The following is a 25,758-nucleotide window of genomic DNA, read 5'->3' on the forward strand; positions in this document are numbered from 1 at the left end:
ACCACAACTGTAGGTGTCTGCGTATATTCAATGTTGCTGTACAATTCTCCTTCCTCCTCCCCTTTCTTTTTTAATTGGATGCCAGTGGGTTATGTTGTGTACCCAGACTGGATGCTTACACCTTCCTTCCTTCCGTTCAGATGCTTCCTTTCGTCAGGGCATAGCAACAGCCTGGGGAGGCAATTTTGAGCGTCCTCTGGTTAGTTTCCCTCCTACCCTTGGATGGCTAATCCCAGGCTGGCTTGTGCTGTGGTAACTATGTGCACAACTACTCCATCCAGGGAAAGAAAATCAGAAGATGGTGTTGGCTATCATCACTTTATACCATCAATTTCCTGACATTCATGTGGGATGGTCAAGAGAGGGATAGAAGGATGAAGAGATCTGGAAATTCAGAGAGTCAGAACTGCAAAAGAGAAAATAACAAACATCCAGAGTTTATGGTAAGTTCCTAACACAACTAGACCTTCTGAAAGTAAATGTCCCTCACACACTCTTACCAAGCACTGCTCTCTAGCCTTGCATCCCTGGTCCACTTATGATCAACTCTGAGGTCACTCAGCCTTATCAGCAAGGAGATCATTTATTTATTTTACATTTGTTGACCGGGTTAGTCCAACTGAGCTGATGGTCTACAGATTATAATTTACAAAAATAAGTAAACAAACAACAACTGGTTTACAGAAAATATTCAAAACAACTTATACGTAAAAAACAAGGATTTATTACAGTAAACTAATCATTATATCTGTCAGATTTAGAATCCTACATCGTTCAGAAAGATTAACAATAGTTTTGTCACCAGATGTAAAATCTTACATTATGCAGATAAGAATTAAGTAATGTGCTTAGGCTAGAGAAGTTAATGTGAGACAAGGTCTAGAGAGTTAGAGAAAGGTACATAGGTTGGGAGCAGGTAGAGGTGTGCAGTTAGGGATGATAAGCTGTTTAAGGGGGGCGGGTACAGAGGCAGGTCCATTGGCTTAACAGGTATTATTTAGTGGCTAGCTTGAATTGACTAAGTTGCTTGAGTGACCTGATCTCTAGTTGGAGTTTCTTCCATGCATTTGAAGGATTATAGCTATAGAGAATACATTCTTTCTTAGTTTTAGATTTGTGGATTTGTAGCAGATCTAGGTTAGAGCTCCGGAGGGATCTAGCAGGTGAATACTGGGGAATGACAGATGATAGGGTAGGACAGTAGAAGGCTGATAAAGGATGGAGTGGATGATCTGGAGTTGAGGGAGAAGAAGCTGGTGGGATAGTTCAAGCCAGTGTTTGAGTGAGAGACAGTGATGTGACTTGTAAGTTTGATGTGCTGCAAATTTGGCTATCTTGTTGTAGGTAGATTCAAGTTTGGTAAGGAGTGTGGAATTGAGGCAAGTAAGAATGTGAGAGCCATAAAACAGACTGGGTAGGAGGTAGGCATAAGAGAGAGTTACTTTAGCTTCACTGGTGAGAAACTTTTTGTTGCGGTAGAGGAGCCCTAGTTTCTGATGAGTTTTCTTGATACAGTTGTTAATGTGTAGATCGAATTTAAGTTGGTTGTCAATGATGACACCAAGGAGTTTAGTGCTAGTTTCCACCTCGATGTGTGTGTGTGTTATTGAGGGACAGGATTGTGAAAGTGGATTTAATGTGGTTATAGTTTTTAGTAAGAAAAAGCAGTAGCTTATTTTTTTTTTTTTGGTTAAGGATAAGCTGGTTATCATAGCGCCAGTTTTCTACCGAGTTAAAGGAAGTCTGTGTTGTAGAGATGAGTTCAGAGGGAGAGTCAGCAATAGTGATGACAGAGTCATCAACGTATTGGACCAGTGATGACTGAGGACAGGAAGAATAAAGAAGGTGGCCTAATGATTAAGGTGTTTGCCTTACAAACACAAGGTGCAGGGTTCGAGTCTCACAAGGGATAACTGGCTAGGCTTAAAATGGCTCGCAAGGGCAGTTAGCCTAGTATGAATCTATGAAAGATTAGTGAAGATGTTGAAAAGTAGTGGACCAAGGATGGAACCCTGAGAGACACCCATTTTAACTGGGAGAGGAGGGGAGAGTGCAGATTGCCACTTCACTGCTTAATATTTGTCAGTGAAGTAGCTGGAAAACCATACAACAGTAGCAGGGGAGAAGTTAAGGTTGGTTAGTTTGTGCAGAAGGAGTGAGAGAACATGTCAAAAGCTTTAGCGAGATCTAAGAATAGGCAGGAGACAAGTTTGTTGTTATCTCTAACTATCTGCTATCTGTTGTTGTTATCTTTGTAGTTGTTATCTCTAACTATCTGCTATCTTCTTATCTGTAGTGGTCTCAGCTGATAAAAGTGGCCTTTTAGTAAGTGTGAGAAACAGGCAAAATTAAAGGCATAGTAATGGAGACAGCAGTGGTTCCTCTTACCACTATCTTGTACTATCTATATGTGAACAATATTTTTAAGGGATGATGGACTGGCAATATTATTACATTGTGATATTTTATTGATGGCATTCTTTTAATGGGGGGGTCATTTTAGAATGTCAAAGCTTTTAAGGCATCTCTAAACGTGAATAGATTTTCTGTTTTTTACTAGTAATTTTAAAGATGAAAAATATTTTTTTATTTAACTGCTTATAAATATAAAGAAAATGGCATGTTGATAATAAACATATCAAGAAAACTGTTAACAGCAATATTTAACTTTCATTTTGAGAGTATGCACCCTTCCTCTACTAAGAGCAACATTGTGAAGAATTAGTCCATAGAAGGTTAAGAACTGATCAATGTTACAAAAACAAGAGGGATGTGCTCTAGAATAACATTTCCACGCGAGGTTATCCACTTGATTTAGTGACGAGTTCAATAACAAAATGGCTTTGCATTATAAGAATATGTATGCCTCATTGGAACAACGAAAGTTATTCTGAAAATAATAACTAGACCACTATGAATATGTAGGTATTTATCACTATTAGATACTGCTTGGAGTCCTTTGCAATAAAATACATATTACAGAATAATCTGAGAATTCTTGATAGCCGTAATGACTTAAAATAGGTCATGGATACATCTTCACTCTTTGCAAATCCGAGAAGCATCAACATTAAAACATTACTAGGAAAAGGTAATAATGACAGGTTAGTCATAAATACTGAGAATGTTTCTTTTAGTTATGATTTTTGCAATGTAGATTTCTTGCCAATAGCCCCAGAGTTTTTGTCCTGCTAACCTATGATCTTATTCTGCCAAGATTATTTTCTTTCCAGTTACTTAACATGGTTTACGAGGCTAGCTGCACAGCCTGACAGCCATTTTATGTAGGGGGAACAACAAGGAAATTTGGTGCACATATATACGAGCAGACATTCGTCAAACAGAAGAAGAATGCATTTTTAAAAATTATGATGACTGTATCAATTTAAAAAAAAATATATATTTTTTATCATCTTAGATATTACTGTGCTTGACACCAGTGGAAGTGACACTGAAATGTTTAGACGGTAAAGAATAAAAATGAGAAATTCAATGTAATGTCACTGAGCCCTAGGAGTATATATATATGTGTGTGTGTGTGTGTGTGTATTTGTGTTTGTGTGTGTGTGTGTTTAATCAGGATGTCCACTAACACAAGCTTCTCTTTCTGAGGCAACCTGGGAGAAGTCTCAGATCAAGTGACTTGCTCACAGAGTAGGCAAATGGAGATGAAAGGAATCAAACCCTGTACTCTTGGCTATAGAAAGCAATTTATTAACATCTCAGGGCTTCGATCCTCAGCAATAACTTCCAGAAATTTCTGAGGTATTTAAATAAAAAAATTGAAACACTAAATTAAAACAAGAGTGACATTTATTTGAACCCGTGAAGTAGATCTTGTAATACGGATGAGCACTTTCATCCATCATTTGGACATCTTCAGATCACATTATTATTTTTTAGATCATTGACAGTTTTAAATATGTTAAATTATTACGTCATACTTGTGAAGCTTGTATATTTGAAAGGTTTGCATTTGTTTGCTTTTTTTTTTTTTTGAAATTACTGACTGTTGAATTATATGCCGCATGTTTAACAAAGAAGTAATTTAAACTGCTTTGATTAGTTTTCAGCCAGTTTGATGAAGCACTGTTTTTTTAGCTCTAATTATTCTTGCCTCTCATTCATCTTGTACTTTATATATCACTGCTGGGATTCACTTTCACTTATATTTAACGATTATTTTTAAAAGTTTGTATTTCACACATTTTTTACCACTTGACATTGAGGGAATTTTATGTTTATTATACAGCTTTTGGTTTTACTTAGCCTTTTAGTTTCATCTGGTTACAGACCTTTTGGTTTCTTTGGGTCAGTATAGTACAAAGTATAATACCATAGCACGGCTTTAATGTGCTTTCACACTAACTCTGTTTTATTGGTTAGCCTCATTGACATGTATTTATTAGTGACTCTGACATCACTGTATGGGGGATGGTTTGATTTACATTTCTGCCTTTATAAAAACATTTCCACTTGGTAACTTTTGTATTCTGATGAAGTTCCATCCACTAATAAAGGAACAAAAGCGCTAAATACCAGTTGAACTGTGTGGTAGTTTCGTTCTTAGTTTTGAAGTTTTTTTTTTTATTTTAATAACTTTCTTCAGTTGTTTTTGGTTGTTTTAGTTTATATAAATATATATATATATATATATATATATATATATATATATATATATATGTGTGTGTGTGTGTGTGTGTCTGTGTGTGTATCTCTCCCTCTCTCTCTCTCTCTCTCTCTATATATATATATATATATATATCTGACATCTTGGACACTAAATTGGCCATAGATCCATATGTGTGAGTGTGGATGAACTACTTGTAGCAGGACTAGCCACCTAGTGGTGTAAACCTTCACTCTAGATGATTGTCAGTGTTGAAGTGACACCTTGACCCCATGAACAAAAATGGGAAAAGGGCTTGTGGATGGATGGATGGATCTATCAATTTAATGAAAATATTGATCACGCTAAGAAATCCTAACAATGCAGATTAAAAAACATTAGAGCAATTATCAGTTAAAATGCCAGCACCTTCTTAGTTGAGTACAGAAATAATCTGTCATTTTAATTTTTTAAGATAAAACATACTTAATTCAGTTTTCTAAGTACCATTCAGCATTTACACTGTGGTCCAAAGTAAGGTTCATACGTTGGTACTAGGCTATCGGCCCTAGGGCCTATACAAGCCTAGCTATAACAATTCTCTGACTATTTCTTCCCACAATTTTTACTTCCTTGGACCCCTGTCTAGCAGGGCGACTGACGTGATCCCCAGGGTGAATTTCCTATCTCCCATTCAATCGTCAAGGTTCCTTTTTAAGATGATTTATAAGTATTATATTATTTCTTTGTTGTGTGCAAGCATCTGTAATCTATTCTCTTGATCTTTTCTGCAATTGGAGCTACTTTGGCTTCTGCTCTTATGTCCTCATTTCTTCGCCTGTCCCACAGTGTGCATCCTACCACCCTTCTCAGGCACTTCATTTCCATCACTTCTAGCTTCTTCAACTGTTCTGCCTTTACTGGCCAGGTTTCTGTACCATACAGTAGTACTGCTCGCATAACTGTCTTGTACACCTTACTTTTCAACTTCTTTGCCATTCTTCTGTTATGGACTACACCTGACACTCTGTGCCAGTTGGCTGCAGCCCCTCTGTTTCTAGCTTTGATCTCTTCATTCAGACTACCCTTCTCCTCAACCATCCCTCCCAAATACTTGAAGCTGTTTATCTGCAACAGTATCTTCCCTTCTATCTCTATTCTCAGCTTCTTCTGATTTTCCCAGTTTGCTGCCATTACCACCATCTTAGCTGTGCTTAGTTTCATCCTATGTGCCTTCAGTTTTGCATTCCATTCCCCTATCCTTTGCTGAAGTTCTTGCTCAGAGTCTGTCTGTAATGCCACATCATCTGCATACAGCAACTTTGTTATCTGTCCCCTCTGACTTGTTTGTTAATGTAGTCCATCACCACTATGAACAGCAGGGGGCTCAGAGCTGAACCCTGATGTACACCCACACCCGCTGTGAACCCCTCTGTGAGGCTGAACACTGTTCGTACTTGAGTCATTTGGTCCTTGTACATAGCCTGCACTAATTCTACCAATGTTTCTGGGACTTCAAACCACCACAGTGCTGCCCAGATCAGCTTTCTTGGGACCTTGTCATATGCTTTCTCCAAGTCTAGGAATGCCTAGTTGGACTCTCTCCTCATCTCTAGCTTCATGTCAAGTATCAGTCTCAATACAAACATCGGGTCAGTTGTGCTGCATCCTGATCTGAATTTGAACTGCTCATCTCCCATCTTACATTCTACTACTCTGCGTATCTGCTTATCAGTCACCCTCTCCAGAACCTTCATGCAATGTGACAGGAGTTTGATGCTTCTGTACTGCCCACAATTGTGGATGTCCCCTTTCTTCTTGTACACTGGCATGAGTATGCTTATTATCCAGTCATCTGGGATATGCCTTTCTCTTCACACTGCTAGGAGTACCCTCAAGAGCCATTTCTCCCCTATCTCACCCAGCATCTTTATCATATCTGCTGTGACCTCATCTGAGCCTGCTGCTTTCCCTGACTTCATTTTCCTTAGTACTGTTCTTACTTTTAGGGCAGGCTCCTCTTCTTCCATCATAGGCTGTGTCTGGGGCAGTACATCATCTGTGGGTTTTTCTTCATTCAGAAGCTGCTGGAAATACTCCTTCCATCTGCCTTTGGTGTCCTGTGGACTGGTGAGCAGGTTGTTGCTGGCATCCCTTATGAAAGGTGTCTGACTATCTTCTTTATCTTTCTGTCTTTGCCTTGCAACCTGATATAGTTTCTTTGTGTCACTTAGTGAGTCACTTTCCAGAAGTTGGTACAGTGCCTCCGATGCCCTATTATTTGCTATTGCAACTTCTTTCTTAGCTTCTTTGTTAGCCAACCAGTAGTCCTTCCTACCCCGGTCAGTGTTTTCTGTCTCCCACTTCTTCCTGCACTCCTCCTTTCTTTTGATGACTCCCTGAATTTCTGCATTCCACCACCAGCTTTCCTTATGTACCTTATTTCCATACCTGGCTCGGCCACATATCTTTTCTGTAATCCTAACACATGCTGTTTTAAGCACTGCCATTATTCTTCAACTCCACCTATTTCCTCCTCTTCTTGGGGTGCTAGAGCCTTGAGTAATTCCTTGAACTGTTGTACTTTCTCTCCAGTGAACTTCCAGGTCTTCAGCCTGGTCTCTGTTGACCTTAGAGCCTTCTTTGACCACTGCTTGCAGCTGATTGTGGTAACTAATACTGCAGGCCGACTGTTTCACTGGGGATGACTTTGCATTCATGGATTCTACCCCAGTGCCTTTTCCTTACTAGGAGGAAGTCTACCTGTGTTGCATGTTGTCTACTCTTGTATGTGATCTTGTGACTGTCCCTCTTTCTGAACCATGTGTTAGTTACTATCAAGCCATTTTCCAGACAGAAGTCTGGAATGGCTTCTCCTTCTTTATTCCTGTGGCCTCACCCATGTAGACCCAGGCAGTCCTCATATCCTGTTCTGTCTGTCCCGATATGTGCATTCATGTCACCCATTATCAACACCAATTCATGTTGTCCTGCTTTATCTAGTAGATCCTGAAACTGCTGACTGAATGCACTGTTTTCATCACAATCCTGCTGTGGGGCATAGGCTGAGATTATGAATACTGCCCTATCATTACACTGGACTCTGATTGCCACGAGTCTGTCATTAATTCTGATGATATCCCTCACTGCCTTCTGAAACATCTCTCTCACCATAATTCCTACGCCATTTCTAGCCTGTCCCCCACCTGAGTAGTAGAGTAGAGTCTGGATCTCAGGCCAAGTGGCTTTGCTGCACTGCCCTTCCATCTCATCTCTTGGATACATAGGATGTCCAGCCTCCTCTGTATCATCATGTCATCCACTTCCAAGCTGCGTCCCGTCAGTGAACCTACATTAAGCGTAGCAATTCTCAGTTCATGTTTGGCAGGTTGGTTGGTTTTACGTCTAATTTTCTCTCAACAGAGCTATCCCAGGTAATTCAGACTGGGCAACTAGACACCATCAGGCCAGTAGCTTATTGACCCAGGTCTGTTGGGCATTATGGCAGGCACACACTGGCCAGTAGGGGGAAATATACCCCTCCCACTGTAAGCAAGGGTCCCTGGCCTGGGTCAGAGTAGGCAGAGTCCTCAACCCACTTATCACCGGTAACTACCCATGCCCATTTTGACGACATTAGTCAACATGACTGAATCACCTAGAGACATATTTTACACTGTTGAGTGGCTATCCCTCCTACGGTGTGCAGTCTGTGATCCGTGTTCTCCTGTCTTGAGGATACTGTGCACCACAGTAGATGCCCAAACTGGTTGGTCTGTACAACTATTCCTCTCATATGGCACCATATAGAGTCTGTGCCCACAGCTCCATTCATTGCTGAGTTTGAGATGGAAATACTTAGCATGTTTTTTGGACATCGGAGATACCCTACGGAGACACAGGGAGAGCATGCAAACTTCTAACAGGCATTGGTCAGAGGTCAGGATCGAACCTTGTACCTTGTGCATGGAAGGTGAAGACCTTAACCATTATGCCAACTGGAATAAGAATATCAATCATAATTCTGAGTGAGCCAATGAGAGGACAGTCAGAAGTGGGCAGGCCAAGTTGATCTATGAATTTCTTTACTGAGAGGTAACTTTTGTATGAAATCTTATCCCACAAATAAAACCATTATTATTGTTATTATTATTATTTCTCAGAATGGGTGATCGGGAATAAATAAAAATCAGAAGATCAAACAATAAAGGATGATATATGTGAGTATAGTTAGTAAGTACAGACTTAAGGAATGCATGGTTGAGGTTGCAGAGAAGACAGTACAGACTGCTTCTCTATAACAAGAAGACATGCAATACTTTACACATGTGCAATAAACAGGTAGACATCAACTGAAGTTATCATTAAATGTTTGAAACCATGGCTTTACACTTACAGCAAGTTTTTTTCAAAATGTAGAGAATTAATGGGTGTATGTGTGTGTATATGCATGAATGTGTATACATGGGAGACTTGAATTCTTTTGTCTAGATTAAGAGAAGCAAAGATTTGGTGCTACTTTGATTTAGGAGAATTCTCTGAGTGAAGACCGTAAGATCAAATCAGGAAGATGAGAAGAGGTTACTCAACAGAGCTCTGAGTTGGTCCATGTAGGACATGTTGTTTAGGCCATGTATCCTTTTAGTAAGGCATCTCTGGGACATTCCAGTTGCTGCACATGTCTGGATAAATACTTGCCAAATGGGGCATTATATTCATTCATTCATTCATTCATTCATTAGCCTGTTGAAGGCTGAGTAAAGGGGGACAATGACATCCCTAGATCTAGACACAATCCCCTTGTTTACAAGCTATGCAATATAGAAGGACTTTCTTACAATAGACACATGTTGGTCAAAAGTTAAGCCACTGTCCATATAAGTTCCCAAATCCTGAACAACTGGATCAACTCTTAGGGTCATTTTGTCAATGTGATTGTTCCCCACAGTAGATGGCTTCCCAAAGGATATGATAAGGCATTCTTCACATTGAGATTACTAGTGCCAAAATCATGGACTAAACTATTTAGGATAAGCCTTCCTGTAGGATGACAAAGTCATTTAGGGATTCAATATCTGCTCCCATCTTGCAGTCATTTGCAAATTTAGTCCACCAGTACCTTTTGGTATTGGCTTTTACTTCAGAAAAGTAGATGCCAGACAGGAGAGGTCCCAGCAGAAAACACTGGGGGACTCCATTGGTGACTGGTCTCTTTGTGGAGGTTACTTCCCCTATTTTGATTTCCTGCATCCTATCTGTGAGCCAGTTGGCAATGTAGAGGGTAACATAAGGGCTTATTTCCAGTTTATTTTGCTTTTCTACTATGCCTGAGTGAGGGATTGTGGCAAAAGTTTTTTTGATGTATTTATGTTTATTTATTTATATATTTATGTTAATTTTATTGGTGAGTGCATTGATTACAAAAGACTAATGTCAGGTGAACCATTATTAACCACTTAATATAAATAGATTGGTGGCACAGCAGGTAGCACTGTCACCTCACTGCAAGAAGTTTTCCAGTTCAATTCTCAGCTGAGTTGCTTTCTGTCTGGAGTCTGCATGTCCTCCCAATGTCTGCATGGGTTTTCTTTGGGTGTTCTGGTTTCTTCCCACTTTCCAAAGGCATGCAGTAGGTGGACTGGAAATTCTAAACTGGCCATAGGTGTGAGTATGTGTGCAAGTACCTGATATGAAAGAACAAACACATGGCTGGAGTAGCCATCTGGAAGTGTAAACATTGGCTATAGATGATTGTCACTGTTGAAGTGACACCCTGACCCCATGTTCAAAATGGGGAAAAAGGGACTGTGGATGGATAGGCAAATTGATTTTTAATATATATTGATACTTGCCTGTGTTCTGGTTAACTAAGTGGAACTTATTAAGTACAAAGTGCTGTGTTGTACAGCATACCACTTTGAGGAAGGATGATTTATCCATAAAACAATAATGGTTAAAAGTTTAGTCTTGCTTTGGATACTGTGCAATAAGTATTTGTTAATTACATGTTCATAGCTGAAAATGAATTACTTTGCCTTTGAAAGAAAATATGAAAAAAAAAGTTTTACCTGTGATTTACGATTCAGAATCTGGATTTGTTCATGATTCACCGCCACAAAGCATGGCACAATCACTTTTTGTTCACTTGATTTTTCTGCAAGATAGGCATTGTACCCAAACAAAGGGAAAGTTGCCAATAACTCTGAAAAATGAAGATAAAATCAGATCACTGACAGCCCTTGATACATGCCAGAATTTACTGTATAGTGTTAATTACAGCCTAGTAAGAGAGCTCTTCACTAACCTGTGTGAACACACAGTAATATTATTCTGCAACAGACACTCTTCCCAATTAGATGTTTTACTGCCACACACACTGTACTCCTGAAAGTGAAATGGTTGACTGTATTCATTCTATACTTACTGTATAGAAAACTTCCTTTTCTTAAACCTGCACACACGCTCTCATTTTATTTTATTCATTCATACATATACTAATTTCACAAAAAAATCTCAGAAACAGGTACCTTCTTTAGTACTCTTTTTCATTAAATGCCTAATTCTTCCAACATCCCTGTCACATACAGTGTTGCTATATTTTTTGGGTCTACCGTTTTCTGCCTGAAGATTCATAACTAACTGCAGCAAAGCTGACCATGCCCATGACTAGTAAATAACAAAGGCAGCTAATCAGCGCAGCAATCTGTAAATCCAAAGTTCCAAAAGCAGATTGTTTCTGATGGCAATAGTCAGGTGTTCTAGGTATAGAGAATGTATCTTGACTTTTAATTTAGTCAGCAGCTGAGAAACAAGACCTTCTGTACAACGGATGACTGACATTTGGTCGCATGCTTACAATACTGCAGAATGTCTCTAATATTTTGATAGATCATATGCATGTTTTGTGGACAGATACAGCAGGGAGGACAACTGCATACCTCTCAACCTGCAAGCAGTGAAAACTAAGAACAAACATTCTTGAGAAACGGGTGCATCCATCTAAAAATCTGGGCATATAATTAACGTAAAATCTGAATATTAAATAGCACATAACTCTTCCAGCTTCCAGTAGGAGTGTGGAATAGTAATCAGAACCTGTTTAAAAAAACAGAAAGTCACAAAATGATGGAAAAATATAAGCATACTATCAAAGAGACAGTGTAAAACCTTTAGACTTTAATAAACTGTATCTTAAAATTCTACCATTAAAGGTAATTTGTTTGTATATATATATATATATATATTAAAAAAAAAGAAACATCGAAATGTCGACAAAAAAAAATTGAAAACAATGTTTACAATACACTGAACACATAACATCAGAGCATGCAAGTACAAAACCATGTTTTTTACGGGGGGGGGGGGGCAAGACCTCCTTCACCCTCATGTGGAGGGCTGCTTTCCCCACAACTCCTGCTGATTATATATTGTAAATTTGAGATAGATATTCCCAAACCCCAGCAATATAAGTAATCTTGCACACCTGCCAGCCATCTGTTTTGTTGACCAAAGTTTATTGACTAAAGAGATGCTGACTTTAACAACAATTGCCTTAATTACTGGTTCCAATGTGTGTGTGTAAATGTGTGTGTGTGTGTGTGTGTGTGTGTGTGTGTCTGTATATATATATATACATACACACACATATATATATATATATATATATATATATATATATATATATATATATATATATTTACTGCTTTGCATGTTTGGCATTCTGCGTGTTCTGTCCTCTTTTGTGTTATACTGTTAGGGAAAGGGTTTTTAGTAGTGTAACATGAAGGGGATAGAGGCTGAGGCAGGTTTAGAGTTTGCACACATGATTAAGATGGCATGGGGGAGAACTGTGGATTCAACTGTTTTACCTGACAGTTTAACAAGTCTGATGCATTAACAAGTGGCAACATACATATTCATTGATGGGTTTTGGCTTTTTATTCTTTAAAAATATATAAGTTCACTTTCAAGTTTATTTTGATGTTTTTTAAACATAACACCAGCAACAACAATATAGTAAACAAATTTAACATAAAACACTTAAAAATACAAATAAAACAAAGTTGAAATGTGCTGTGATAATTGGCATTCATACCTAAGAAAACAACTTTAGCTTCCAGTGGGCTGTTTTTTGTCAGGCTATTCAGGACCTGTATAACCTTCTTCAGAAGCTTCGGGACATTCACACGATCCAATAATGACTTGGGGAGGAAGTTTGGCAGTGTCTCTTGGCTATAAATCAGAAAAACATATAGATCAGAATCTTCAGAATGACTACATCACAGGACTTGAGGCTAAAATGTCAGTAAGACTGCTGAAGGGTGAATTCATTTAAAGAAAAAAACTTTTGTAAACAGTCAACATTTTGTTTGCACTGCATCTGAAAAGTGACAGCTATCACGTTTATGTGGTCTACAGAAATACCTGTATTGGGAGTTCTGGCTTAAATAAACTATTCTTGCCACAGTTTAACATTACATCGAAAATATGAATATTTCTTTGTATAAATTGTATTTATGTTAAATCAATAAAACAAATTAAAAACAAAAATGAAATTCATATTTTATTGGCTTTTTTTCTGAATTGTAGCATTGCTGTCTTTATACTCCTTCTTTACGAACAGAATCAGTAAGAATTATGTCTGCTGGGAAAGGTGATGTCATACCATAAATCATGTTTCTGGGTAAAATCCATTTTGGTCCTGATCTGAAAAATGACTTGTCACAGTCAGTTGAAGCTTTGCACAAATAAGTATTGTGTCATAAATACAAAAGTACAGGTTTATGGCTTTATATTGAATGTACACTCACATCCTTTGTTGGATTATTGATTTTTATGCATTAAATCCATAGATACATTGAACTATGAACACATTTTGTCATTACCTGGGACAGAAAGACACTGCAGATATATTGCAAAGCAGTCAATATATAATACAGAGTTAACATTTATCGTACATGATATACAACATAGTGATAAAATAGTTAACCCACTTAGACTAGAAAGATAAGCAAAGCAGAATTATAGTTTCAGCAGTTTAAGCAGAAATGTTAGTTTCAGCAGTTTTTTAATTATTTTATTACCACGTCCGTTTAACCATCATTGCATTTATTCCATTGTGGGACAAAGTTTGACCGTGGAAGGCCATCATCCGAGTAGTCATCAGGGTTCTTTTTAACCCTAGTCACTTTATTGGAGGCTGATGTGCAACCTTAAAAATTTGAGGGCCTGCAGTTCTTTCCCCTTTGTGAAGACATATTCCTGTCCCTGCCTCAATAATAGCTACCACATAGTTATGGCTATTCAGAGCCAAGTGTACCCCCTGAAGCCTTGTGCCTTCTTCTGGAGTAGATGCTCGCATTACAGTGAGCTGGAGCAGCATATTTCTTCCCATGATAAGTGAGATGGCATCAGCTGTTTGCTTCTTCCCCACCTGGGTCATCCAGCTCCTGGTTACTAATCAGTCTTGTTATCTGGGTTGTAGTAACAGCTTTGTCTGTCTATTTCATGGAGCTAGGCTACAGCTTCAATAGGTTTGCTTCAGACCGACATGCAATGTGTCATTTTTGTGAGATGGCTAAATGACTGTCTTTGAAAAATCTCATGCCACTGAAGGGAATTTTACACAGCTAAAGTAATTTTTCCCCTTTTGTAATAGACATTTTATCCTGGGATTCATTTGACAGAACAATCACAGTGCAATGAAGAAATTTATGAATCCATCTACAGGGTTTTAAATGATGAAAAGGAGAACTGCTGTCTCATGGTGGAGGAAGCCGGTTCAGTTTGTACACAACATAGAAAATATGGAGTGACTACAGTAATTAATTGTTTTAATACATGTGGAAGGTAACATAACAGGACCTAAAAACACAGGAGAGGATGTAATTACAAACTACAGGGGAAGACATTTCAGGATGTGGAGAGCTTATGGGAACATGTAAGATGGATGAAGGAAAGATGATTTACTTACTTTTAGCCATTTATTTCAAACTTGGTCAATTAAATTAAAAAGTGACCTCAGATTTAGGAAGACCATGTACAGGCAGGTTAGCAAAATTGTATAAGGGTGATGACAGCAACATGTCTGACACTTAAGCTGTTTTGATTTTTGAGCTAGAGGTCATATAATGCAAGATCTTGTATAATATACCTAGTCCTTAATTGGCTTCTTAGATGACATGTTTGACATGCAAAATTAATTTAATAGACTGGTAAAGAACTAATTCACTAATTTTTATGGACTCAACCAGCTCAGTGGAGGAGTTTGATAATTTTTTTTTCTGATATGGCGACCATGTATTGGGTTTTACTGGTGTTGTGTCAGAGACCAGAATCTGTATGTATTCTACAACCTATGCATTTCCATGTTGCAGGGATTCCTGTCCCTCAGAGGTAGGAAAGGCAGGACTTGATGATCATGTTTAAAGGCATTAAATGCTCTTTTCTTTGCACATAAAAAAGTATTTGCATGCATCTTTATGGATGCAAACACTTTTTTATGTGAAAAGAAATGTGTTTTTGCAGCCTTTAGAAAAATATTAAGTTTTAAAGCTTGATTTGAAACACAGAAGACAATGTAGTGAGCCATGTTTAATGCATTAATATTCATGGGAGGGCATTTAACAGTTTGGCATTTACATAACTAATTTGGAATTACATATGCTAATCCAGTATAATTACATCAGGAACCCAGAGTGACATAAGCACCTCCTGCTCTCCCATAAATATTAATGCCATAAACACAGCTCACTGCATTTAGTCTTCCACATTTGGACACATTTTTTTAAAAAAGTTTACTTATACTTGAGTGTGAAATTACCTTTTGTTTTTGTATAAAAACATGTTTGCAGGCATAAATATGCAGAATTAAACTTAAATATGCCTCTCTAAGTCTAGGCAGTTTAGATCTTGTGTCCAGCTCAAAAGAATCATTTCCTTAGTTACAGCCATTTGCTCCATCAGTATTTCTGACAGAGTACCCAGTAGGAAGTTTTTAAAATCTGCCAACTCATTACACTCCCAAAAGCACAGTCCCAGTTACCTCTTTCTTCCCCATCATACTTCCAGCATTTGCTAACTACCTGAGGAAAACTTCTTTGAAGTCAGCATGGAGCATAAATATACCTATGCAAACAATTCCAAGCATGAATCCTAAACTTTCTTGACTTTCTTGCAAACTTGGGAACAGTACATATGTCCTCCCATTGTTCCCTTGTAAATTGCAATCTCTCTTCCCCAGTCATTTCTAACTTCCTCTGATTGATTCTTATAATTAACATGCAATATTTTATATATTCCATTAATTATCTTTTTTAACAGCAACTTCTATTCTCAGTTTGATTAAAAACTCTATCAGGGCAGGTCTCTCACTTAGGATTCCTCTATTTCTTTCTCTTTGTCTATACTCTGATATGAATCTCTGTAGACAAAGTAGTCAGGAAAACGTAATACAAACTTCTTCTTGGATTCATCCCATTCTATTATCATTCACTCTCTAGTAATTTGCTCTCAGTGCCTTGGTTCATTTGCTAGCTTTCTCGAGGAAATTTCAGTCCCCCTTACCTGTTTTCTGTATCCCAACTTGCAGTCATTCATATTGACAAAATCGCCTTTCTCCATATGTGTGTTGACTTAGTTCTTAAAATACTTTTTGCAACTTTATGGATATGAAATTCTGTGTGATTATTATTCTCCTTAAGCACCATCCCTTTCCACTTCAAATTATAACCTTCTGCTTGTGATATGTATATGACTTAACTGTAAAGTTCTAAACTTTCCCTTTAAATCAGATAATCTTAAACACCTTTTAATATTGGAAGGATCAACTTATACCACTTAACTCTTGCTCTCTTCCCCTCCCATATAATTTCCTTTGACTCTTTATTATTGTCCACAGCTTCTTCTTTGGTTGATAAAAACATGCCTGACCTATATATATATATATATATATATATATATATATATATATATATATATATATATATAAAACTAAGGGACAAAAACCATTTTTGCTGCTTGTATCTTACTATCTAGATCCATAAACAGTAGCTTTCAGTTTCTCAATTTTGGTTTAGTCTCTTTCCATATATTCTTAGCTTCCATAAAAGAAACATTTTTAATCCATACTCCTAAATAATTCATCTTAATGTGCTCCCATAAATATGGGTATTGCTGAACCAGTTTATGTGTAGGTACATAATTTATAGCTGTAGCCTTTGTTTTATCTTCATTAATTTTATATCAGATTTCTTCAAAGATGGTAGTGGTTCCTCTCCTATTTAAATACAATTAAAAAAAAATCTTCCAGATCTTTATCACTTTCTTCCCTCCTAACTTCCAAACTTCCACAGGAATACCATCTGTTCCTGGAGACTTCCCCTCAGATTAATCATACATCACCATTGTTACCTCATCTCCTCATAACGTAACTATTAATTGTTAAGCTTCATTCTCCTCTAAACGTGGCACACCCTTTCTACCTTCTGTTGCAAAGTGGCTGTACTAAAAGTTATTTTGTAGTCTGGAGTTGTAATTATCTCCATCCAAACCTGTATCACATCTCTTAAGACTTGTTATGTTAAAGAAATCCCTCAAACTAAATATTAAATAAATTTTCAGAACACCCCTGTTCCCTATTATCTTAGAACAGACACATAAAACTTTGTACATTTTCAACAAATGAAGTTTAACCCTCCAGATAGAAATAACTACCCCAAATCAACATTTGTATTCACAAGCATTATTTAATATAAGCTATTAAGGTTATCCATGATAAAGTGCATGTTACAGCTTGTGTTTCCACTTACACTGATTGCTGTCTGCGTTTTTTTCTTATCTTTGTTACCCTTCTAGGTTTGAAGCAAAACAGCCTGTATGCTTTCAAAAATTACAGTTTTAGCCCTAACAAAAAGTGCACTCGCTACCTATAAATAAAACTACATTGCGTTCTGTTCTATCAAACGGATTAAAGTATTAAGGCTTCTGGGGAAACTCTTTCTTATTCACTTACCCATATTTTTAAACTATACAGTTTTCACTGAACTGCTTGCCATTGTACCATTAAATTTTAAATTTCCCTCAGCAATGAATGCTGAAGGCTCTCAATATTAATTGCTTACACCTGTAGACAGCTAATTTTGATGTAAACATAGTCAGCAATGAGAAGGAAAACAGGTAACAGCTTTGACATGCAGGATGGAATCTTTGTACATTTCATTCAGAATGCATGTACAGAATTACCCTGGCTAACTGCCTTCAGCGACAGACTTCTTGTCTCCCACTTATCATTTGCTAATGGAAAAAAATGACAAAATATCTTTGCAGATGCAAGAAACTTAGATTTTTTTCTTGGCTTTCATCATTAAAAAATATTTCTAGCTTATGCCAAGAATATTACTCTAGACATACACCCTTGTAAAAACATGGAAATTGTTCTTTTAATTCTTAATTCTACATTTAATATAATCAGTACAATTTTATAACCTACATCCCACCCAGTAGCTCAAGATCACAGCATTTTATTAACTTAAACTTGCTTCTGTGAAGCCTTTCTTATCTTGTTATAGTGTAAAGTCTTTATTTCTTACAACTAAAAAAGTACCTGTTTATTTTAATATATTTAATATATACAACAGTCACTGAAAATTCCATGCATTTTAAATACCCCTGACTGCACACTGTACAGGACTGCTTTACAATATAACATAGTTTGTATCAATAAATGTTTTATACTAATTCAAATAAGAACAACAATTGTTTTACTTACAGTTACTTCTTTTTTTCCCTCTAGTGTTCTTCTAAATGTTAATGACTTAAAGTAGCGTATATGCTTTCTCAAAGCAAAACAAAAACCAACCAAAAAGAGATGATGACGAACTTGATAAAAACTTAAAACCAAGCAAAAAGTTCGCAGGAGAAACCAAATGAGGGCACCAAAACTGAAGAAAAGTTGATTGAATTTATTGTTGAAAACCACACCACAAAATTAACGCTATCAAACTGATACGTTTTCGACCTCCTTCTTCATCAGAAACAAACACTAAATCAAGTTTTAAACAGTTATTTTATAGCCTGTCTTTTGAATTTAATTGATTAATTGCTTGTCCAATGAAAATGTTTATTTGTTAAAGATGTACATAATTAAATTAATTCACTTAAAACCTCTGTACTAAAAACTGAATCATTGTCCAGTAACATTACTTTAAAAATGTGAATCTGAATGCAAAAACAGAACAAGAAGTACACACATTTATCCCTTTGTTAAAACAATAAAAAATATGTAATACAAACATGTTAATAAATAAATAAACTCCATGTATTTCCAAGGAAAATCCATCTAATAAAAATTACAATAATACTACCACCTAGTGTTTTTTTTTAGGAAGTAAATCAAAGTTTTGCTGCTCTTAACTTGAGCACTGGAATAATGGACAAGAAGTAATTTAAACAGGGAGGTTTTGTAGATTCCAAAATAATCTGCCAAAACAACTCCCCGTATTCCAACTTGGCTTCCTACATACCTCCTCTTATGTCCTTGGGAACTGCCTCCAAAACAAAAAAAGAAAAGATAGCCCGTGGGCAATCGAACAGTGCATTGTTACTGTTCTGTTTCTTAATTTCGTAAAGCTGTTCATAAATTCGACACTTCAGTTTCCTCTCAGTTTTCCCTACATAAAAGGAGGTACAGTGGTTAACAAGTAGTGATGGAAACTACACCATAGGTGTTACAATTGGAATAACTAGTACTAGTGACTTGCCTATTTCTTGCTGAAATATATATGTTAGTTCTGTTAACTATGTGGGAACATTCTGAACAAAAAACACATTTAAAGGTTCCAAACCTACGTGTACCACTCGCTGTACAAGAACGTCCACCAAACTCAAATAGTTGTGTAAAATTGAGATCCCTACAGTAAATAAATTTTAAAGGCTGATGATTAGTTAGTCCCAAGTCAGAGATTTGCACAAATCTATTCCATTCTCTAGTAATAACTTCCTTGATAACCCCAGAGTCACCTGTGTAGTCTAAAATGTATGCCTGCTCCCAATTATTGGGCTTGGTATTGATGGACGCAGTTTCTGTTGGTACCAAAATATCATGCCCCAAAATGAGAGCAAATCTACCTTTTTCTCCCTTGGGTTACCACCTCAAATACTTCTTCCATTAACTTTTTTGGGTATCCTCTCTCACGAAACATGTCAAGGACTTTTCCACATTCAGTAATAAAATCATCATCGTTGGAGGTCATCCGACACAACCTTACTAATTGCCCCTTGACTAAGTTCTTTTTCTGGTAAAAAGGATGACCACTTTTAAAATGCAAATAAGAATTAGAAAAAGTTTCTTTACAAAGTATTTTAGATAAAAAAACATTGTTAACCTTGCTTAAAGAAATGTCCAAGTATATTAATTCATGTTGGTTAAGGTTGAAAGTAAAATCCAAAAAATTAGTGGTACCTTTGATGTAATCTAGGAATTCAAAACATTTTTCTTGGGAATCAGTCCAAAAAATACAAATGTCATCAAGAAACCTTTTGTACAAAGACTAACAACTTGAAAAACGACTGTGTAAAACAAACAATTTCTCCCACCATGTTAAAACTATATTGGCATACGTGGGGGCACATTTAGCCCCCATAGCCACTCCTCTTGTTTGCTTAAAAAATTCCCCCTGGAAATACAAATAATTGTTGTTAAGAATAATCTCCATGAATAAAAAACAATTCCTAAAATCATCCTGGGGAAATAAAGCACTTTCCCTCATACTTTCTTCTAACCAACAGGTTGTGAGGCATAAAAAAATAAATTACTTTTTAAATACATTACTGGAATGCCAGTCAAAATCAAGTATAAAAAACAAGCAACACTCAACTCAAACCACTACTCCTTGCACTGCGGTTCTAATTATAATTTATATTCAGCTTTATAAAAATTACTAAGTAACATGCTGAAAGTAGCAATCTCTGTGATACCCCCACTTGTAAAAATGTTTCTTATCCAAAAAAGAACTGCTGCATGACACAACTATCTACTTGTTTCATGGGAAAGACATGATCAAAGTAAAAAATGAACAGCAAACAAGAAACAAGCTCAAGATAAATTGCTTAACGGATTCCTGCACAAGTTATGGACCACACATGATAGATTGGCATTCTGTTTATTTTACGGGTAAGCCTGCAAAGATGACTGCAAGTCTCCAATAAATGTAATGAGATACTGAAAATACTGTAATCCTGTCCTTTTATTACAAATACTGTCATATGCATTTCAGTACCCAAGGCTTATACATTATCTAGTTATGTAAATATTCTCTGCATGGCAACAATGAAAAGGCTTTCAATGCTGGTAATTCTTTAACAGTATACTTATTAAAGCTTACTTGCATCTTACAATCTCTGACAAGCTTACCTGATGCTTATTAAATCATTGCTACTTAAACAGAGCAACAGGGCACTGTGACAGCATGCATTTCCTGAATAATAAGAAGCATAAATCAACAGTATAAAAATCTGACAGAAAACCAAAACATTCTGCAAAATCAAGGACAGATGAAAAGCCACAGTCGTACTTGTGGTCTACCTTGGATGAGGGAATACACTTCCTTGGACACATCCACAGCCACTACAATGGGGAGTGGGATGCAACAAGTATGTCATAATTTCAAATGTCTCTGGCTGACAGTGATGCCTCTGACACTCATACCTCTCAACTTCAGAACAAGAAATCTGGACAAAGCCATACATAGAACCAGAAGTGGGACACAGGCCCAAAAATAAGGACAATTTTTAAATATTGCTCTTATTAACTTAGATAATATAACAGCAGTAGATCTTGCATTAGTATGAATTTTCTGAAGGGTATAAAATCTGAAACTCAAATGTCTGCCATTATTTTCTAACTTCAATCTTTAATGACTTGCCACTAATTTGCCAGAAAACCACAATTTTATGAAAAACAGACCAAAAATGTGATGCAAAAATATAAAGTTGCCACACAATACAGCTGGGAACCTGTCAAAAAGGGACACCTTTTAATATTAACACTGTTAACTTGAGCAGCTAACAAAATAAGAGCATCTACATGCATTTCTGAAATAAAAGTAATCTATAACTCTGATCATATAATTGTAAACCCTCCACATTTTCTTCCAAAATTGCCATTTTGAGGAGGGATTATTAGGGGAGAGCAACATTTTGAGCCAAAATTGGGGACAATTGAAAGGTTTGGATATTCCTAATTCTACAAAGCGATTTGCACGTACCTCTCAACCTCTTAATGCAGGAAATCTGGACAAGGCCATATATAATGGGGGAACATACAAACACTACTAAAAATTGCTCTTGTATAAATTAAGACAGTTGATAGAATAACAGGTCTTGCATTAGCATGCATTTTTCTGAAGGTTATGACGTCTGAAACTCAATGTCTGTCATTTAGTGACTTCATTCCTAAATGATTTGCTAGAAAACGACAAATTTTATGAGGAACAAACCAAAAATAAGAAGCAAATATCTATTCATTCTGCAAAAATATGGACAACTGAGAGGTATAGTTCAACCAGGGCTGTCTGAGTTTGCTACCCTTCCCCCCCTCACAAAACATGGTCGAATGGAACCTCCCCCGTGCAGCCATTCCAACGTCCCATTCCTTGATTATTTTGCCCCATTTACCATAAACACTATAATGTGCATACTGCTTTACCTCTGCAATGATTTAGATTTCATTTGAAAGTTTTATTTTGCATTTTACACACAAACCCTAATAGATATATGTTAAACAAAGCAATGCAGTCTCACAATGAAAATAGACTTAGCATTAAAATTTCTCTGCCCTTGAAACTCACATACATTGAAACAGCATTGAAACCCACATTCAAAGAAAATACATTTTGCCAGTGGCAGATAAAGATTAACTCTGGGCTATTTTCAAAATCATATGCCCCTTGAACATGAAACATACACATGCTCTTTGATACACCTTCCTGACTGTATTACATTATATTCCTTGTACAATACAGTACAGTTGTTAGAGGGCATTTTAAATGTATTGTTTTGAACATTTTTCCAGTAAACAATGAAACAAAATGCATGCACCAATGACAAAACCACCCAATTCAGAACATTTCCATCATAAAACATCTACTTAACCTTCTATAGTCCACCAGTATCAGTAAATATGCACAATCTCTGAAGTAGTAAAATCCACATTAAAAAAATCTGTAACTAATAAAGAGGTTGCTGCTAACAAACAACTTTATATGTCATTGTTTCATCTACAAATAAAGTGCCTGTTGCCCTTGAAGAATAAATTGCCTATGTTGCATGCATTAAAAAAATGATAAGCTAGTAATACCGCAATAGGGAATGGATAGCAAACTGATAGGTTCATAGTTACTAGGTATCTTTGCCAAAAAGGACTGCAGCATCCACCCCCTTTAAAACATAATACAGTATCAGTAATGCATCTACCTACTGTGGGAGTAGAACCCACAGCCAAAAGCAAGTACACTACCTGTTGTGCTATTAATAATGCAAGCAGACTTAGTATAAGCAGTACTAAACTTTTGTTCCCCTGCAGCTCTCAGCTCCTTGTAAAATCTACTCGACACTCAGCTGTATCTCTGAACTTTGCAGCACAAGATATCTGGAAAAAGCCAACATTTTTTTTTTTTGGGGGGGGGGGACAAAAACAACGGACACATTTTAAACATTGCTTATATAATGTTGGAAAGTTGCTAGAATAAAATGCTGTGTTACCACCATACATTTCACTGCCACGTCTTGAACCCAGGGGACCCTGTGCAAAACAGTCAGAGAAACATACCACTATGACAAATCAGCTGAAAAAGAGGAAAACAAACTTAAATGGCTACTATTTAGTGAATTCAGTTCTCACCATAGCTGTCAACCTCTTAGCAAAAAACACCTGAAAAAGCCAATAATGTGGGAATACAGCTGCCAAACATATTCAGTGAATTCAGTTCTCACCACAGCTCTCAACCTTAGCACAAAATACCTGGACAAGGCCAATAATGGGGGAATACAGTCCCAAAAATATGGGCAAATTTCAAATATCCATGTTATAAACTTAGACAATTGCTAGAATAAAAGGTTTTGTTTTACCATGTACTTTCTGAAGAATATGAAGTCTGAAATTCAAATGCCTGTTATTTTTAAACATTTGTTAACCAGAAACTAGTCTGACTTGGAACAAAACAAAGCCAAATTTAAGCAGAGCAGGGAGAAACACATCTTTGTAAGGGATGGAAGGACATGCAGACTCCACACAGAAGGCACCCCAGCCAAGAATCAAACCACAGAACCTGTATTTGTCAAACAACAATGCTACCAGTGCACCACTACACTACAAACCTTTGCAAGGAAATATGAAGATACAGAAACCACAGATTTTATGATGAACAGAACAGATATGAGGCAAAAATCTGCAATTTTTTTTGCAAATAGTGGTGGGTAGGGAATTCAGGTCCTTGCCACCTACATCCAAGGTACAGGGTTCATGCCTGAGTTTTTCTACCCACCACTGTGTGTTAACAATGGCATTTCACACACTTCTCTCTCGCTCTATATATATATATATATATATATATATATATATATATATCTCAGAAATGTAAACTATTGAATGGTGAGTGATTGTAAAATTATATATACCATCTCTGAGATAACACTATCTGTACACACACCATGTATAAAAAAAAACTGGTACATGTAACAAGCTGATCTTCTATCACCTGTATTGTCTTTTTTTCTGGTCAACAAGATAAAAGCTTGATGACTTCTCAATCACACACATACATAAACAGATTTCAAAGGGAAGTGGGATTTCTTTTTTTGTGTTTGCTTTTGTTTATATTAAGAAAGTTCATAAATATTCAAAATGTGCAAGTCGGTTGCTTTATATTCCCTTCTGATAAAGTTGAGATTCCATAGTCAGAAAAAAATTTACACAACATCCTTTTAATGATGTCACTCGTGTTAAGTTTCCAACTTGGAATCATTATCTCAGTTTTTACTGTTGTAGGTTTTGTGCAACATTACATTACTAAACCAACACATATTGATTCTGTGCAGAAAAAAAAGCAGTCTATCAACTTCAGTACAGCTTGTCATTTGTTTGTTCATTACTTTATTTGATCAGCTGTGCTGCATCCTTTTATTTCAACCCTGCTTGGCTTTATTCTGTTGAGTACTGCAGCTGATTCAGCAGATTTTTTTTTTTCATTTTGTTACACTTATTTATAACTTTCCTGGCAGCAAAGGTATGAAGGAACATCAGCAGGTAGACAAAATATTTTAGGCTGAACACCTAGATACGTTTCCACAGTGCAGACTCAATTCACTGAACCAAGCTGTTGTTTAATTAAAAATAAGCCAGCACAGACAATGAAATATTGATTCAGTAAACAAAAGCTGCAAAAAAAAAGCACATTTTTTCATACCAAACTTCACAGTAGCATTAGGGTTATGCATAACATAGTTCTCTGTATGATTCATAGGCTTCTGCTAATCATGGTATTGTTAAATTATATCAGAATGTTATGCTTGCCCTAAAAGACTGGTATATAACTTTTCAAGCAAAATAAGAATTGCATTATTGCTGAGTTCTCTTAAACATGAAATATATATTATCATGCATTAAAAAAGGACAACAGTTTCAATGTCTGTAACACCTGTTAAGTAATCATTTCTATTCCCAAGATTTGTGTTCATATAGTAAACCCTGCATCTTTTTTTTTTTAATTTAGTCCACTTATACATTACATGATCAAAATTTACCTTGACACTGAAATCTGTTGCAAGCAGGATCATTTTTAATCAGATCTATGTATGTCAGTCAACGTAATGGAAAGCCTCACATTTAGTATAGCTGCATTAATTCCCTGGTAATTATTTCAAATAGTGATGAGAAACAACCAAGACATATAGTAAAAAAATGTACAACATGTTTTAACCTCTATTATATCTATATATACACACATGGATTCACCTAGCCAAGGCTTATCGACTGCCTGTTTAATTACGTCTTATTACAGTGAGACTGATAAATCAAGTCCTCTGTTATTCATAGTGATGTGAAAACTGGGGCTGCACCACACCCTACAAACACACACACACACACACACACA

General features: G+C 36.6%; 1 protein-coding gene across 3 annotated transcripts in view; it reads right to left on the reverse strand.

The window, feature by feature from the left end:
- MYO15B (myosin XVB) overlaps nucleotides 1–25,758 on the reverse strand; it is a 1,190,858-nt gene that overhangs the window by 45,417 nt on the left and 1,119,683 nt on the right. For all 3 annotated transcript variants that reach the window (XM_044084949.1, XM_044084950.1, XM_044084948.1), the window contains 2 exons: nucleotides 12,705–12,841; nucleotides 10,678–10,811 (listed from right to left, as the gene is read on the reverse strand). In XM_044084949.1, coding sequence (XP_043940884.1) covers nucleotides 10,678–10,811; nucleotides 12,705–12,841 — 271 coding nt within the window. The remainder of the gene's footprint in view (nucleotides 1–10,677; nucleotides 10,812–12,704; nucleotides 12,842–25,758) is intronic.

This window comes from Protopterus annectens, chromosome 10.part0, assembly GCF_019279795.1.
Source record: "Protopterus annectens isolate FY-2018-M chromosome 10.part0, PAN1.0, whole genome shotgun sequence".
Taxonomy (NCBI): Eukaryota; Metazoa; Chordata; order Ceratodontiformes; family Protopteridae; genus Protopterus; species Protopterus annectens.